This window comes from Accipiter gentilis, chromosome 23 (assembly GCF_929443795.1).
Source record: "Accipiter gentilis chromosome 23, bAccGen1.1, whole genome shotgun sequence".
Taxonomy (NCBI): Eukaryota; Metazoa; Chordata; class Aves; order Accipitriformes; family Accipitridae; genus Astur; species Astur gentilis.
This window is the reverse complement of record NC_064902.1, coordinates 8303642-8321015: the sequence shown is the minus strand read 5'-3', so window position 1 is coordinate 8321015 and position 17374 is coordinate 8303642. Positions and strand designations below refer to the sequence as shown.

The following is a 17374-nucleotide window of genomic DNA, read 5'->3' as shown; positions in this document are numbered from 1 at the left end:
ACTGATGCCCGGTGGGTGGGTGATGCCCGGGGGATGGCCATGCCCGGTGAGGCACCAAGGTCCGGTGGGGCGGCGATAGCCGACGGGGCGGCGGGCGAGGCGGGGCCGGGGCCGGGGCCGGGGCCGGGTGCGCTCCCCCCCCGCCCCGCGGCCGGTCACTCCCCGGCGCTGCCCCTGACGCTGTCCCGGCGGCGCGGAGATTGGGAGCCGCTGCTCTGGGGGCGGGCCCGGCTCCGGTTTAATCTCCGGCTCCGCCGGGATTACGGCCGCAGGATAGTCTCTAATCCGCGGCACCGCGGGCTGCTCGCCCCAGCCCGCAGCAGAGGCACCGCCGGAGAGGGGGGCAGGTAAGTCGTCGTGTGCGTCCCCCCGCCCAGTCCTTCCCAGTCTCCCCAGTTGCACGCACCCCCCTGCTTTTTGCCTTCTCCTTCGAGAAACTCCGTGGCTCGAGGCTGCCGGGGGCTCGCAACCCTCGCCTCCCCTTAGTCGTCCGTGTCCCGTCGTCCTCCTCCCCCCCCCGACCCATCTCCCTTCGTCCCCCACCCGGCCCCGCTCTCCTCCCGCAGAGCCCGGTGCTCCCCTTCTCCTCCTCCTCCTCCTCCTCCTCCTCTTCCTCCCGGAGCCGGACAAGTTCCCCCGCCGGCCCCCGGTAGCACCGGGGAAAGGCTCCGGGGCTCCGGCTGCCCTGGCAGGTGGCAGCGCCCCGGGGCTGTTTGCTTTGCTTTTCTCCTGCCACTTCCCTCTCCAGCTGCTGAAACCCTCCCGCGGGTGGGTAACAAATCCTGCGAGGGCAGAGGGAAGGCAGAGCGCTGCCTCGCACCCTTTCCACCCAAATGCCCAGGGAAACCTCCTGCCTGGGGCGCGGTGCCGGGGGGCTTCAGCGTCACCGCCCGCTTTTCTGGTAGTAATAATAATAACAACGTCAACCCTCAAACGCTCTTTTCTTTCCCTTTTTTCTGCTTTAATTTTTAATCCCCCGTGGGAACAACATATGTTTCTTAAGGCTGGAAGCGGTCGTAGCCGGGATCGGGTGTCAGGGTACTGGGGCGAGGAGCGGTGCACGGCGGGGGGCACGGCTGGGGAGAGCGATGCCGGCCGCCACCGGCGCTGCCGGGCCTTGGCTGGGTTGTGCGTGCGGTGCTTCTCCAGGCCGGGGTATTTATAGAGCCTGGCTGGCCAGGACGGCAGTGTGGAAAAGCAGGCGGCACATTGCGTTCCCACCGGCCACGCATGTCCCGTGCCAGCCGGCACGGCGGCCTGCTCTGCCCAGGGAGGCTTGCAAATGTCCTGCTGGAGAGAAACCTTCCCCAAGGGGAAACTGAGGCACAGCAGGCAGCTGCTGGCCTCAGGCTCCCCGTGGCGGGGGCTGGCTCTGTGGTGGCACGGGCGAGCCAGGGGACCCGGCAAATCCCCGGCAGGTGGGATGGAGGGAAGGCAGAGCCCTGGCGCGGGGCTGAGCCCTGGCTGGCTGCGGAGGGCATGGCTGCACCGAGCCGCTGTGGACGAGACGGGGAATTTTCCACTGGCGTTTGGATCAAGCCCAAGCTGAGCCGTTAGACCTGCCCGGTCCCTGCTGCCGGCCACCGGCACGCGTTCATCCCCCGGCTTTGTGGGGGCACCCCAGAGAAAGCCCTCCGTGCCCCGCGACGGTGCCCTGTCTTCCAGGGACCGAGCACCAGTGTGCCCTGGCTCCGGTGGGCAGGGATGCTGGGGGACAGCAGGGACACCCCGGCTCACCCGGGGATGGCGTGGGGGGTGCCGGCACCACGGGGGAACCTGGCCGAGGCGCAAAGGGCCCCGCAGCGCCCGGCCGTGCTGCAGCTGTAATCACACGCCGGGGACGTAGCCACGGCAAACAAACAGGCACCGGCAAGGCCTATTTTCCTTGGCGCGTGGGGACGGGGGGAAGGAGCGGGATCCCACGGGCTCCTTTGGAAATGCAGCCCTTGAGAAAACAGAGGCGGGTTGGGGACAGGACGGGCCCCCCGTGCCCCCGGCCCTCCTCGCCGCGTGGGTCTCGGCCGCCGCACGCCTCCCTGGCCACTGACGCAGGTCCGGGGCTGGCCGAGTCCCCTGTGCCAGTGGGAGGACAACCAGCGTGGTCCTGCTGTCCCTGGACCGGGGAGAGGACACCAGGGTGGCGGGATGGCCCGTTGGTGAGAGTGGCAGGGCTGGGGGCAGAGGTGGTCCCACAGGGCTTGGGCAGGTCCTGGCCCCTGGTCGGGACAGACTGCTGTGCTGGGGGTGCCGGGGTGGTGGGGGGCACACGAGGCCAGCCCCTCCTGGTGTCCCCAGCACTGCCTGCAGCAAATACCAGCTTGGATTTTTTGCCATTGATCCCTCGACATCATCCCACCTAGGCTTGGTCTGTTTTAGGGAGTGGGAACTCCTGGAAAGCGTCTTGCTTCCAAGGCAAAACACATCTCCAGAGGTGCGATAGAAAACCTAATGTGGTTTTTTTTTTAGGCGTTACTTGCCCATCAGTCCCTGCAATGCCACCATCTGCGCCACCATCCTCCCTTGGTGGCCCTGAGCTCCTGACGGGCAGTGCACTGGCTTTAAATTTAAAGCAACCCCCAACATCGAGCCTAAAGCTGGCTGAGACGCTTTGGGCTCAAGCCGCTGTCCCATCGAGCCTCCCCTAGAGCCACGCTGGGTGCCACGAGCCTCACGCTGTGCCCACCCTGTCCCCATCCCTGCTCCCGTCCCCGTGCTGCCAGCTACCTTTGCTGCCTGACCTTGTCTCGCACGGGCTCAACACCTTCCTTCCACATCGGGTTGTGTCAGTGGCAGCCTGGGCTGTCCTGGTGTTGGGCATGGCTCCCCTGCTGCTCCCTGGCCTCCAGACCCATGCCTCAGTTTCCCCACCACTCTTCCCAGCTCGCCTTGGTAGCAGTGCTTGGATGTGGGAGGATGTGGCGTGGTGGTGGTGGCTGGTACCTGTCCCGTGGCCCCATCCTGGGGCACACGACCAGCATGGGATTGGCGTGGCTGAGCCACGCCATGGCTCTGGTGCTGGAAAACCCTCCCCATGCTCTCCCTGGGATGTTTGGCTCTGCCACCCCCTTCCTTGCGGTGCCTTTCCCGTCCCTGGTGTGTCTCAGACCCTAGCACGTCCCTCGCTGCTGAACGGTGCTGGGACTGGTGGCCACGAGCCAGGCCAGCCACCAGCACGCTCTGCTTGCTGGCACGTCCCCAGCATCGGGCAGAGCCGTCCCTGAGGACAGGGGTGCTGCTTGTGGTCTTCGAGGGAAGACCCTGGGTGGACACCGCTCCCCGCATGGTGTGGTGGGGAGAGTCTGGAGCTGCCAGGGCAGGTGTCGTAGCCGCCACAGCCCAGCTAGCCGGGACAGTGCCTTTGAGAGCCACTTGCTCCTTCTTGCTGCTGCCAGCTCTGCTCTGGCTGGAGCGCGGGGGGCATCGCCTAGACTGAGCCTGAGCCATGGTGTGGTGTTTGGGGCTGAAACCCCTGGTTGCCCTGGGGCTAGGTGAGCCCAGGACTGGTGACTGCACTGCCCAGCTCCTGCTGGGACCACGAGTGGGGGGTCTGGCATGGCTGTCTACTGGGGCTATCTCATGAAGGTCTCCAGCAGGTCTATTTGGGGAGGGTCTGCAGTGGGGCTACCCCGAGGGGCTTTCCAGCCATGCACTGGGCAGGTTGTCTCCAGTCGTCCCTCCCCACGGCTGCCATTGTCCCCATGCACATGGGGGGGTACACCCCAGAGTCCTCACCCCAAAGGTGAGGTGCACAGCCGTGCCCCTGCATAGCCAAATTTGCCTTTCTGGGTGCCTGCTGCCCCCGAGGGAGGTGGGACGACGGCACTGCCTCTGCTTGGCCGGGAGGTACGGAGGGAGAAATGCCGTAGGTTTAAAAACAGGTTTGGGGTGCTAATTTTAGGAAGGCAGGTCAGGGGGAAGCCACGTCTGCCTGTGCTTGGGGGGAAGGGCAGGCCCTGCTCCCGCAGGGTCGGGCTGGCTCTGCTCCCAGCACCCAGGCTCCCAGCGCCGTCCCGGGGGAGGGTTCTCTGTGGAGGGGCAAAGGGAGGTGCGGGGGGGTCCCCGCTGTGTGTGCCTGCCCTCCTGGGGCCAGCCTCCCCAGCAAGATGATGCTCAGGGACCCTCCCAGGTTCGGGCTGTTGCCCCAGCTCTGCCCACACCCCCCCGAGCCCAGCAGCGGTCCTGGGGGCTGACCAAGGAGCCCAAGGTAGGGGTCACCCCATCCCCAGTCCAGGGGACTGACTGAGGACCCCAGGCCGGGGGTCACCCCATGCCCAGCAGCGGTGCCGGGGCTGGGGGCTGATGGCAGTGGGGGGACACAGCTGGTGCCCCTGCCTGCTTGCCCATGCTGCCTGTCCCTCTGGGAGGGCTCTGTTGCCAGCGAAGCTGCAGGGAACATGAGACCTCTGCGTGCCCGGCTCCGCTGAAACCCGAACAGCCACCTGGGCAGGCGGGCACAGGCAGGGAGGGGGGCTTTGCCGCTGGCCCCCCGGCACACACCGGCAGCAGTGGGGTACCTGGCTGTTAGCACGCAGGCCGGCAGCTGCGGCAGGCTTGGCGCTAAAGCCGGATTACCACCCGGAATAGTCCCGCGGCCCCAGCTGGGGCGGATTAGCCGGGATTCATCTGCAGAGGGAGAGGAGATGGGGAGGGGGTCTCTGCGCTGCAGGGATCCCTGGCCTGGGGAAGCACCCAGTCGCTGCCAGGGAGACCCGGTGCCTTCGTCCCCCATGGGTGAGAGAGGTGGGTGCTCACAGGTGGGCGTCATGGGCTGCAGGGACATGGCGGGTCATCGCACCCCGGGCTGGTGCCGCGTGGCACGGGCAGGGCTGGCAGGCAGCGGCTGCCGTGTGTGCCGTACTCCCACCGGCATGGTGTGCTCTGGTGGGGACCGTGCCATGCCGAGGCTTGACTGGGGGAACCGGCACAGCAGAAGGGCCAGGCTTTCCTAGGGTGATACGCGTCCTCCTCGCCACGCTGTCGGGTGCGACGGACCCCCCCACCCGACACATTCCGCTGGCATTGCCGACAGAGCTCCCCTGCCCCAGCCCACCCGTTCCCGGGTGTGCCTTGCTCCTAGCTGGGATTTTCCACCTTTTAAATAAAGTCTGCGTGGAAGCGAGGTGTCGGGCGGAGGGATGCAGCCCCTTCCAGGACCGGATCCCCCGCTGGGGTGCCCTTGGCCCCCGGAGCGAGCCCAGCGCTGCCTGCTGCCTGCCTGCCAGGGCAGGGAAGGGATTTGGGAGCCCTGCCGCCCCACACACGTGTCCCCATCCCGGCGAGGCGGGGGAAGGCATCTATGCTGGCCGGGACGCGGCGTGCGAGACCAAACGTAGCCTCCCCTGGTGCGCAGACGTGGCCGGCGGGGAGGGTACGTGCCGCCCTATGCATACTGCTCGGCGTTCCACGCGGGGGGGGCTGCGGGACGGCACTGGGGCCCGGCTCAGGCTGCCTGGCCATGCCGGAGGGTTGGTGGGGTGGACGTGTCCCTGGTGTCTCCGAGCGGTGGGGCAGCAGGAGCAGCCCCGGAGAGCCGGGACTGGGTAGGGAGAGGTGGGAGGTCTCAGTGCAGCGAGGCTGTCACCGTCCTTGTCACCCAGAGCCGGCAGGCAGCGGAGAGGCGCACGCCGGGAAACTAGTGCAGCTGGCTCAGCACCTCCAGGGACATGGCCCCGGGGGGCCACAGCGGCGGGGGGGTTCTGTGCCCACGCATGTGGCAGTGCCCATGCCGTCAGGGTGGGCGAGCGGGCGCTGGGGCTGGCGGTCAGGAGGGGGACGATGCCAGGCGGCACACGTGCTGCCCGATGCGGCAGCGAGGACGGCAGCATCCCGTCCGTGTGGCAGCATGGCAGCCCCGCGGTGGGCTGGGGCTCTCGGGGCCGGCAGGCCACGGGAAGAGATCCCGGGCAAGATGCTCTTTGCCCGGAACAGAAGGTCCCCAGCTGAGGTGGGCACACAGGGACAGGGGTGAACCCGCTGCCCCCAGCCCTGGGGGGGGACCCACGCCACCCCCCTGGGGCCATCCGCCACTCCATGTATTTGCTGTTCTGCCCAGCCTTATCGCAAGGCAAACAGCGACAGGCAGGGCACGCTCTGCCCGATCGAAGCATCTCCCGTTCCCTCCCCTTTCATCTCCCCCCCCCCCCCTTCCCTGGCCACCGCTGCTGGGAGACCCTGGCCAAGGGGCAAAGGCCGGGGCTGGCCGGGGAGGTGGCAGCGAACTGTGCCGGGACTGTGCCAGGGCTGTGCCAGGGCTGTGCCAGGGCTGCCCGGCGGGAGGAAGCGTCTGGGTGGCGGTGCTAAGCCCGGTGCATGCGAAATGAGCCCGGCCGTGCCGCTTGCTATTCCGAGAGGCACTCGGGGGAAGAAGCTGGTATTTCCTGAGCCGCCCTGCGAGGTGTAATTATAACCTGGGAGAAGAAAGGGGCTGCAGAGGAGAGCGCCCAGCCTCCCCGGCGCCCGTGGGGGAGCGGGCAGGGGGAGCGGGGCAGCTCCTGCCTGCCACGGGTGGGAGGCAGCGGAGCCCTGCCTGCGGGCAGGCCGGCGGTGCTGGGGGGGTTCGGGGAGGTGATGGAGCACTGGGGATCCGGTGGCCCCTCTCGAGCCCAGCACCGGGAGCGGTGGGTTCGGTGATGCCCGCCTGTGGCGGCGGGAAGGCGCAGAGTTAACGGTGGCGTTTGGACGTGCTGGCAGCCTTGTTCGTGCCTGGATCCGGCCCAAGCAGAGGCCTAGCAGAGGGGATAAATCATCGCCCAGCGCCCGCCCTGCGCTTCCCTCTTTTCCCCTGCACGGCTGAGCCTCCCTGCTCTGGTTCCCGCTGGCCTGGGCCTCGCCTCAGTTTCCCCACTGGGCTGGGTGCCGCAGGCAGGGTGGCCCAGCCGTGCCCCCCCCCGCCCCCAGGGCCAGCCTTAGGGGCTCGGCCCCCCCAGCAGTGCTGGCAGCCGACGCGTGGCCTGGGATGACCCTGCCTGGTCTCCTCGGTGGCCTGGATGGGCAGGGACAGGCAGGGCAGCGGCTCAGGAGCCTGGAGGTGCTGGCACCCACACCTCGCCATGTCATCCTTCCCCTGCGTGCCGGGGCGGGGGCTGCTGTCCCTGGTGTCTTCTTGCCCCCACAGTGCCGCAGGAAGATTCGCCTGGTCCCCAGGTCCACCGATCCCCTGGGAGCACAAAGATGGGCACCCGCCGGGACCCCAGGCACCGGGGTGATGGGGCAGCAGGATCCTCCTGGGGTTGGGGACTGCACCGCATCCCGGCCAGCCCTCGCCTCGGGCCGGGTGCCGTCATCCCTCGGCCAGACGTGGCCCCAATGTGGAGCCCCCCCAGCCGGCCGGACAGGACCCCAGCCCCCCAGGGTGGCAGGGGGACCCTACCCCGGCTGCCAGCCTGCCCCAGAAAGCCACCCTGTGCCGTTTCCCAGCGGGGCGGGGAGGGCTGGGGCTCGCACAGAGGCAGCTTTGTGCGGCGTGCCAAGGCATCCCGCGCTCGGCAGCCCGGCCGCCTTCCCCTGCCAAGGAGCTGTCTCCCGGCCCCGCGCTCTTTCCTGCTCCGTTTGTCCGGCCCTGACGTGCCCCTGAGCCCCCTGCCTTGGCACCCCGGCAGCACCGTCCTCGGGGCGGCGGGACGCGGGCGAGCCCTTCGCTCTGGGCAGTGCCGCGGGCTTTACGTAACAGCGGTGGCTGGGGGGTCCCTGAGCTCCCCACCCCGTCCCCAGCTGCCCTCCCAAACGCCCCCGCTCGCCTGTCGGCACCCATCTCCAGGAGGGGAAACTGAGGCGTGGAGCTGAGACCTGCGGGCAGGGGAGCGGAGGTGGGCAGGCGTCGCGGACGGAGGCTCCGGGGCTGGGCTGGCGCCGTGCTGCGGGCAGGGGAGCGGAGCGTCCCCGCGGGGTGGGCTGTGGGATGGCTGGCAGGGCCAGGGGACAGTCCCACCTGAGGACCCTCGTGGGGCTGTCGGAGCTGGGGTGAGCTCCATGGGGCGTTGTGTGCTGAACAAACAGAAGGGAGAAGTCCAGCCATGGTGATGCCCGGCCAGGCATCCCTGTCATCCCTGGGTGCCCGTCTCTGTGGTGCCACCAGCACCGGTGCTGAACCCGACTCAAGCATCCCAGGTGGATGCGGGACTTACGGGACCCCATGCCAGCACCTCCTGTGCTCCTGCCCAGAGCCGGACCCCTGTTGCCCCCCTCTTGCAGAGCCTGAGGAGAGCCTGCAGCGAGCCCAGCCACCTCCCCACCATGGACACCACGGACGTGCCCCTCCAGGCCGAGATGGTGGAGCTGGTGCCCAATGGGAAGCATGCGACCGCGCTCACCGCCTCCGCTGTCCCCTCGCTGGCAGGTGACAGGTAGGGGCCCTGGGACAAGTAGGGGTGCCAGGGGTTTGGCAGGTCCTCCCGGCTGCTCCCTGCCATTACGATGCCAGCCAGTGCTGCCCGGACACAGGGAGGGGCATGGCAGACTCCGGCTCTGCTTCAACCTCACCCCCCTCCCTCCGGCGGCCAGGTTTGAGGAGAACCAGTCTGGCACAGCGGAGATGGAGGAGTTCCTGCCCCATGGCGCCGAGAAGAAGCAGACGCACTTCACCGATGTGAGTATGGTCACGGGCACCGTGGTGGTGGTGGTGGGATGGGGGTAGCTCACGGTGTGACCGGTGCGTCCCCTCCCCATTGTGTCTCCTGCAGTTCGAAGGGAAGACGTCTTTTGGGATGTCCGTCTTCAACCTGAGCAATGCCATCATGGGCAGCGGCATCCTGGGGCTGGCCTATGCCATGGCCAACACCGGCATCATCCTCTTCCTGTGAGTGCTGCACACCTGTGTGGGCGTGGGTGGGGGGGTCCAGGTGTGGGGGGCTCCTCCAAGGGGATCAGTGGGTGCCAGGGATGCAGGCGAGAAAGGAGTCCAGGGCTTGGGGTGATGCAGGGGCTGGTGTTCTTCTGCCTCAGCAATGCCCGTCCCTGGCATAAGCCTGTCTGCCCTTGCTGGGTGCTGTGCCCCACTGGGGAGGAGGAGGATGAAGGCTTAAATTCCTTAATACGAGAGCAGATTTCCCCATGTGACCCAAAGAACTCGGGTGCCGGCTCCCCTTGGGTGTGGGGACATGGACCCACAGGGCTAGGGCAGCCCCATGGCTGTGGGGTGCCCACACCCTGCGGCCCATCCGCCGCGTGAACACCCAGCTGGTGCCAGCGCAAGGGGCCGGGTGGCCCGCCAGGACGGCTGCCTGCAGGCAGAGCCTGCCTGCGCGGGGTTTGCCCCACGGCTCTGTCCAAGCCCGGTGCTGTGACCCGCTGGTGACGGTGCTGTCCTCTCGCAGCTTCCTCCTGACGGCGGTGGCCCTGCTCTCCAGCTACTCCATCCACCTGCTGCTCAAGTCCTCGGGCATCGTGGGTGAGTGCCGGGTCCCCAAAGGGGCCGTGCCAGGGGGTCCCCTCCCGACCCTCACCCCGCCACTGCTCCCCGTCCCGCAGGCATCCGCGCCTACGAGCAGCTGGGCTACCGAGCCTTCGGCACGCCAGGGAAGCTGGCCGCGGCCATTGCCATCACGCTGCAGAACATCGGAGGTGAGGACGGGGCTGGGGGGGGACGCGGCGGGGCAGGGACGGGACGGGACCGGAGCACGCTGGCGCAGCATGACCTTGGTCTGCCCCGCAGCCATGTCCAGCTACCTGTACATCGTCAAATCCGAAGTGCCTCTCGTCATCCAGACCTTTCTCAACCTGGAGGAGAAGACCACGTGAGTGCCTCCTGCCCACGCTGCCTGCATGCCTTCCTCCGGGCAGGCGCCGGGGCTTCGTCTCCAGCTGTGCAGCCCATGGCAGGGATTTAGTGCCATTAAGCCACTACTATTTTTGATAACCGTCAGTGCTGAATAAGCCCCGGGGTGGGATTAAACCAGGCTGAACTTCCAATCCCTGCTCCTCACATCCCCTTGGGATCAGGCTTTCCTCCTTGAGCAGAGCCCGAGGCTGCGGGGTGGGGGACGGGGGCTCTGGTTGGGAATGGGTCCCCTCCACCCCATTCCTGCATCCCCACCCGGCAGCATGGGGGGTGAGAGCCGGGCAGATGCTGGGCAGAGCTGCCACTGGGACCTCCACCAGTCTGGGACTGGGCGTCCAAGCCAGGCTCAACCCTGGCTGCTCTGGGCACTCGATCGCACATGAGACCAGGGCTGGGCAGGGGTCCTGCTCCACGGGCAGCCGGGAGCATGGGGTGTTGAGGACCTGGCTGAGCACCTTGCAGATGCTGGTACCCCAGGCTGCCCGCAGGCAAACATGTGCTGAGAACAGCAGTTCTCAGCCTGCCCGCAGCACCTCTAGCCCTTGCGGATGCACCACTATGGGGGTTAGGTAAGACCCCAGCTCAAGGGTCCCCAGGGATGCTGAGCTCAAGGGTCCCCAGGGATGCTGGCCTCAGGGGTCCCCAGGGACACCATTTCAGGGGTCACTGCACAGCACAGCAGGGATGCTAGCCTCAGGGGATGCCAGTGTCCCTGGAGCTGCCAGCTCCGAGGTCCCCATGGATGGCAGACAGCCCCGCCGCCGATGGCTGCCTGTGCGTCCCGTGCCCCGGCAGAGCGGGGCAGTGAGCAGGCCCTCTGCTTCCAGGGACTGGTACATGAACGGGAACTACCTGGTGATCCTGGTTTCCGTCACCGTTATCCTGCCCCTGGCCCTCATGAAGCAGCTGGGTAAGTCAGGGGGATGCTGCCTGTGGCACCAGGGTCTGGCACCCGGGGCTCTGGCAGGGTGACGATGCCAGCCTGGGGGTGGTGGGCAAGGAGGGGACACCCAGCCAGCATGAGGGTCCTGCCCGCACCCACCAGTTGCTCTTATCCCTCCCTAGGCTACCTCGGCTACGCCAGTGGCTTCTCCCTCAGCTGTATGGGCTTCTTCCTCATCTCGGTGAGTACCTGCTGGCACGTGCCAGTGGCTTGGGATGCCAAGCATCCCTTCTGCCAGCGTGCGTGGCTCCGCCGGTGCTCGGCCAGGCTGCGTGCTATGGTGACAGTGGGGGCAGCGGGGACAGTGGGCGCTCCGGGCTGTGGAGATGTTGTGGCAGTGCTGTCACGCTGCTGGGTTATTTTTGGCTGAAGGAGCCGAGTGCTGGGGAGAGGGAAAAGGAAAGGGTGCCGGGGGGAGAATGGCACGTGCGGCCCTTCCACGTGCCACTGCCCCACTCTGCCCACTGCCCACCCTGGCAGGGGCAGGCAGGGGGGCCAGCATCACTGCAGGGCACCGCCAGCTAAAGGGCGCCCCATAGAGGGGTCCCTGCAGGGCCACCCTCCCGCTGGGTGCAGTGCTGGCTTGGGCAGCCGGTTCTGGGGGGTGGTGACACCGGGCACTGACCGTCCCCATGTCCCCCATACCCCAGGTCATCTACAAGAAGTTCCAGATCCCCTGCCCGCTCCCCGAGCAGGAGGGGAACTTCACGGGCAGCCTCAACGTCACCCCTGTCAGCACCAGTGACTACCAGAATGGCTACACCGTCCTCCAGGCGCCTGACGAGGGCACCTGCACCCCCAGCTTCTTCACCCTGAACTCCCAGGTAGGGACCTGGGATGCACCCCTGGGGCTCCGGGTGAGCCCCCACCCTGTGTGCCCCATGAAGGTGGGTGGTCCCAAGCGCTGGTGGCACCCACCAGCTTGGCCCCCGGCGCTCAGCCACCCTTCTCTCGCGCAGACGGCATACACCATCCCCATCATGGCCTTCGCCTTCGTCTGCCACCCTGAGGTCCTGCCCATCTACACCGAGTTGAAGAAGTGAGTCCTGGGCGGGGGCACCCACAGGGAGGGGTGGGCTTCATCCGGCACCCACCCAAAGGCAGTGCCATCTGGCTGTGGGACCTGTGCTGGGGCATCGTGGGGAGGTGGGTGATATGATCCTGGGATGGGTGGGTGGGTAGTGGGTGATATCACCCCCAGGAGATTGGTGATATAACCTGGGGTGGGTGGGGGGGTGCGTGGCTGGTTGGTGGTGGGTGATCCAACCCACCACACAGCCCAGGAAGGGGGACGCAGCCCCTCTCTGCATAGCCCCCGTGCACCCCAGGGTGCTTCGGCATCACCCCTCCTTGCTGGGTGGGTGCTCAGTGCCAGCAGGTGCCATGGGGTGGGCTGGGCCGTGGGGGGCCGTGCTGAGCCCGCCGTCTCCTGCAGCCCCTCTAAGAAGAAGATGCAGTGCATCTCCAACATCTCCATCATGGTCATGTACCTCATGTACTTCTTGGCCGCCCTCTTCGGCTACCTCACGTTCTACGGTGAGTCCTCGGGGAGGGGGCTGGGGGCCCTGCCGACATGCCGGCACCGGGGGGGTGGCGGTGTTGGGGCTCACCCAGCGGTCCCCCGCCGGTGCCTGCAGGCCGGGTGGAGTCGGAGCTGCTGCACACGTACAACAAAGTGGACCCCTTCGACGTGCTCATCCTGTGCGTGCGGGTGGCCGTGCTGACGGCTGTCACCCTCACCGTTCCCATCGTCCTCTTCCCGGTGAGTGGCCTCATGGGGCTTTGAGAGGGGAAACTGAGGCAGTGATGGGGCCGAAGCCCGGGGTCAGGGTGGCAGGGATCGGTGGGTCTGCAGGCACTGGGGAACGGGACAGGCTGGGTGTCGGGGACAGGGCTGAGGCAGGGGAGGGGGTGACAGGGACTGGCAGGGCTGTGGGGACAGGGCTGGGAAGGGATGCTGGGTACCATCCAGCCTGTGGGGACAGGGGATGGGATGGGCCCTGGCTTCAAGGATGGAGCATGACACCCCATCCCTGTCCCCAGGTGCGCCGGGCCATCCAGCAGATGCTGTTCCAAGGAAAGGACTTCAGCTGGATCCGCCACGTCACCATCGCCGTGGTCCTGCTGACCTTCATCAACCTCTTGGTCATCTTCGCCCCCTCCATCCTTGGCATCTTCGGCTTGATCGGTGCGTGGCAGCACCCCGCTCCTGTCCCTTTGCAGGCACCGGGTGTCGTGGGCAGCATGCCAGCCCCTGCCCCTGCCTGGTGCTGGGCTTTGCCTGACCCCCCGTGCCTCAGTTTCCCCTTCTCACCGTGCCGGGACCAGGTGATGTGTGGGGGTTCCTAGCCCTGGCCCTGTCCCGGCAAGCTGGTTCCCGCAGGGGTTGCCGGCCGATTGCCACGCTGCTGGCCAGCACTTGCTCTTCCCCTGGGTATTTCCCTTGATCCCCCAAGCCAGGCTCCCCCCCCATCAGCACCCGGCTCCGTGCCAAGGCCCTGGTTGCGGGGAGGGGCATGGGGACAGGGCCAGGACACGGCGTCCCTGGGTTCCTGGAAGGCTTTGCCAGGGCCGGCGGCGGTGGCAGGCAGGGGGACAGGACCTGGCCTGGCAGCGGGGCTGGGAGGGCTGAGCCGTGGGGCGGGGGCCCCCTGCCCCCTCCGTCCCTGTCTGCTCCAGGTGCCACCTCCGCTCCCTGCCTCATCTTCATCTTCCCTGCCATCTTCTACATCCGCATCATGCCCAAGGACAAGGAGCCGCTGCGCTCCACCCCCAAAATCTTGGTAAGCATGGGAGGGGGACGACAGGGATGGGGGTCCCAAGGCTGGGCTGGGGACCCTGTCGCCCTGGCTGTCCCTGACCTGCTTCCCTGTCCCCGCAGGCTGCCTGCTTCGCCCTCCTCGGGGTGCTCTTCATGGTCATGAGCTTGAGCTTCATCATCATCGACTGGGCCACAGGGGGGGGGAAGAGCGGCGGCAGCCACTAGCCAGCACCAGGTGCCCACGCCAACCTTCCCCCCACCCACCGGTGCCCCAGGGAGAGCCGGCCCCGGGGCTCAGCCCCTGTGCCACGGCCCTGCCGGGCTTCCCTGGGGACCTTCCGCCGTCGCTGCCCATCACCCGCGGCGGTGGTGAGGGGGCATGAGCCACGGCAGGCGCGGGGACCCCCCCCGACCTGTGCCCAGGATGGGGCAGTGAGCCTGGGGCAGGTGCTGTGCCCCCACCCCGCTCCAGCGGGTACCTTTCCTGCTCCGCGCCTCAGTTTCCCCGTCTGTAAAATGGGGAGAATAATACTGCCCTACCTCACCAGGAGCTGGCTGTCAGGTGGAGCTCGTCTCTGCACACCCAGAGCCGCCGGCAGCGGGCACTGCCAGGGGCGCGGGGCACTGCCCGCCGTGGGGGCCAAGGACCAGGGCACTTTTCTGGCCCCCCCAGACAGCATCGAGAGCCCTGATGAACAGTGTCTACGGGGGGCTGGAGTCTAGCGGGGTAGTCGGACCTGTGGCAGTGCCCGTGCCCAAGCCACCCACCCTCTTCCCCTGCCATCCCCCGGTCCCTGGCGAGATGCCACCCCGGTGCTGTGGCATCACGGGGGCACCCCGGCCCCTGCGGGCAAGTGTGGTCCTGCCACCGCGGCTGGCCGTACCCAGCCCGCTGCTCTTGAGCCTGCCGGGGGAACAGTTGGCTCTCGGTGCCCACGGATGGGACCCTGGTGACCCCCAGGTCATGCTTGGGGACTGGCCGCATCGCTTTGGGGAGGTGGCATGCCCACCGGGGGCTTGGTGCCCGCTGGCATCCTGCCTGTGCTGTGGCTTGGCTTGCCAGGGCCTGGCCCCCCCGAGGGGTGCAGGTAGGGGGCTGGGAGCAGTGCTCACTGGGGGCCAGCTCGGGGCTCCGGAGCCACCCCCCTGTCTGCATGCCCAGATGCCAGGGTGATGGGCACCCCCACAACCCAACCTGGCCCTGCTTGCCTTGCACCCAGGGCCAGCACCCAGGCCCCCGCAGCCCTCTCCCAGTCACCCACGCACCCACCCATCCTTCCATCCATCCATCCATGCTGCTGGGATGCCCCACACCATGCCAAAACCCAGAGAGCAGCTCTCCCACCCCCCCACCTCCCTTCCCAGCATGGGGGGGGCAACCTGTCAGGGTGGGCAGCACGTCTGGGGGGGGGCTGTCCTGCGGCAAAGTACATAAGAGACGTATTTTTTTACTGGGGTGGTGGAGGCTGGGATGCTTTTTATAAATACTGTATATAAGAGTAGATCTTTTTTAATGTGTTGTGTTGCTCTGGGTAGCTCTGTATAATGTACATATCTATATGGGGCGGCGGGGGGGGGTGCGACCCGGCACCAGTGAGGGGCACCGCTGCGGACCCTCGCCATCGCACCGGGGCTGGCGGCTGCAGCGCATCCCTGGCGTCCCTGTCCCCAGCCCGGCTGCCCCTGCGCCATGCTGGGGGGCAACGCTTTTAAATTATCCGTGGGGGCGATGCCTGTGCTGGCGAGGAGGCCAGCCGGCGAAGCCCCTGGCAGTGAGAATAAAGATGTGAACGTGCCCATGTCTCGGGCATCACTGGGGCGGGCGAGGGGCTGGCGCGCGGGCTGGCACCTGGCACGCAGCGTCCCAGGACAGCACGGACACGCATGCACGTGGATGCACGGACGTACATGCAGACAGTGGGGATATATGGACGTGCACACACAGGGTCAGTGCGCACGGTTGCACGGGCGTACAGCAGGGCGGCACAGACGTACGGACACACGCGCACAGGGTCAGCGTGTCTGAATGCACAGGTGTGCAGTGGGACAGCACGGACGTATGGACGAGCATGCACAGAGTCAGTGCACATGCATGCACAGGCGTACAGCAGGACAGTGTGGACATACAGACACACATGCACAGCGTCAGTGCAGATGGATGCACAGCAGAACAGCATGGACAGACATACAGACATGGATGCGTAGGTGTACATGGGGACAGCATGGACATACAGACAGGCGTGCATAGGGGCAGAGTGCTCGTGCACAGATGTGCGTGGGGACAGCATGGACATACGGACACGCATGCGGAGGGTCAGTGTGCTCGTGCACAGACGTACATGGGGACAGCATGGACATATGGACACGCCTGCAGAGGGTCAGTGTGCTTGTGCACAGACATACATGGGGACAGCATGGACATACGGACACGCGTGCGGAGGGTCAGTGTGCTCGTGCACAGACGTACATGGGGACAGCAGGGACATACGGACATGCGTGCGGAGGGTCAGTGTGCTCGTGCACAGACATACATGGGGACAGCAGGGACATACGGACATGCGTGCGGAGGGTCAGTGTGCTCGTGCACAGACGTACATGGGGACAGCAGGGACACACGGACACTCCCACGCACCCAGGGGGACAGAGAGGCACGGACGCCCGCCGGGACACGGGCACGGGGAGGCGGGGACAGCAGCGCACCGGCGGGGGCGGCAGGTCCACGGGGGACCCGCGCGCGGGGGCGCAGGGCTCGGCGGCCGCAAGGGGGCGCTGCGCTCCCACGCACGGACACGGCCCGCGGGGGGGCTGCCGGGGGGGGCGGGGAGGGCCCGGACCGGGGCAGCGGGACCTCCGTGGAGGGGGACACCTGTGGGAACGGGACCCCTGGGGAGTGGAACACGCGTGGGAGCGGGGCTGGGGGGCTTTCCGTGCCCGGTGCCAGGGCAGAGGGTGCCCCAGTGCTTCCCCAGCACCCCCCCGAGGGCAGCCCCAAGCCCCCCAGCCCCTCTCCCATGGCGTGGCATGGGGGGGGGGGGGAGCCCCCCCCAGCCCGGGCCCCTCTCTCCCCCTGCCCGCGGGCCCGGGGTTTTACTCCAGCCGGCCCCAGGCCTGGGCACAGCGCCAGCTCGTTAGCGAAGCCCTACTAGCACGGCGGCCCGCTCCCACGGGAACAGCCCTGCTCCCTCCACGCTGGGCCCACGGGCGCTGCCCCACGGACCCCACGGAGGATGCTGCACCCCTTCTTCCCCTGGCACCGTGGCTTCTAAATTTGAGCATTCCTCGCTGCTCCCCCTGCCCCCCCGCTCGGTGGGTGCCAGCTTGGGGGGTCAGGAGGGGCTGGGGGGCCCAGGCGGGTGGCGAGGCTCTGCCGTGGGGCTGGCACGGAGCTACGGCAGCTTCCTGGGCACGGGCCAACCCCGCGGGGCAGCTGGCAGAGCCGGGCACCCTCCGGGGGCTGCGTGGGGGGTCCAATTCCCGAGAGAGCCGCTCTGGGAGGCGGGGAGGTGGGGCAAGCGCCGGGGGTACCCCCTGCCCTGGGCGAGGGCTGCCGGGTGCCCCATCCTGCCCGGACCCATCCTGCCCCATCCCTCGTCGCGGGCTCCCCCAGCCCTGGCAGCCGCCGAGGAGCTCCTTCCTCCGGAACGTGGCACGCGGGTCCCCGAGGGCTGAGCCCCATGGCCAGTGACGGGACAAGCAGGTCCCCGAGGTCTGAGCCGCCACCCCGTGACACCGCGTCCCCACAGAAGGTGGCCCTGAGACGCAGCATCTCCCCACCCCGCCGGCCCCAGCGCTGCACCTTCCTCTCTGCGGCCAAAGCAACCCAGGCCCAAAGCGCAGCACCCAGAGTCCATCTCCCTGCCCAGGTGTGTCCCGGAGTACACCGAGGCCCCGCGCC

The 17374-nt window shown here is 67.8% G+C and overlaps 1 protein-coding gene across 1 annotated transcript; it reads left to right on the top strand.

Annotated features, from left to right (window-relative positions):
• Positions 1-235: 235 nt before the first annotated feature.
• SLC38A3 (solute carrier family 38 member 3) lies at positions 236-14981 on the top strand. Its single transcript, XM_049826736.1, has 16 exons — positions 236-347; positions 8191-8342; positions 8500-8584; positions 8679-8794; positions 9312-9385; positions 9466-9558; positions 9650-9731; positions 10603-10685; positions 10841-10899; positions 11369-11542; positions 11678-11757; positions 12154-12254; positions 12356-12480; positions 12762-12906; positions 13398-13501; positions 13600-14981. The coding sequence occupies exons 2-16, from the start codon at positions 8233-8235 to the stop codon at positions 13702-13704; spliced, it is 1536 nt and encodes a 511-aa protein (XP_049682693.1). The 5' UTR covers positions 236-347; positions 8191-8232; the 3' UTR covers positions 13705-14981.
• The last annotated feature ends 2393 nt before the right edge of the window (positions 14982-17374 follow it).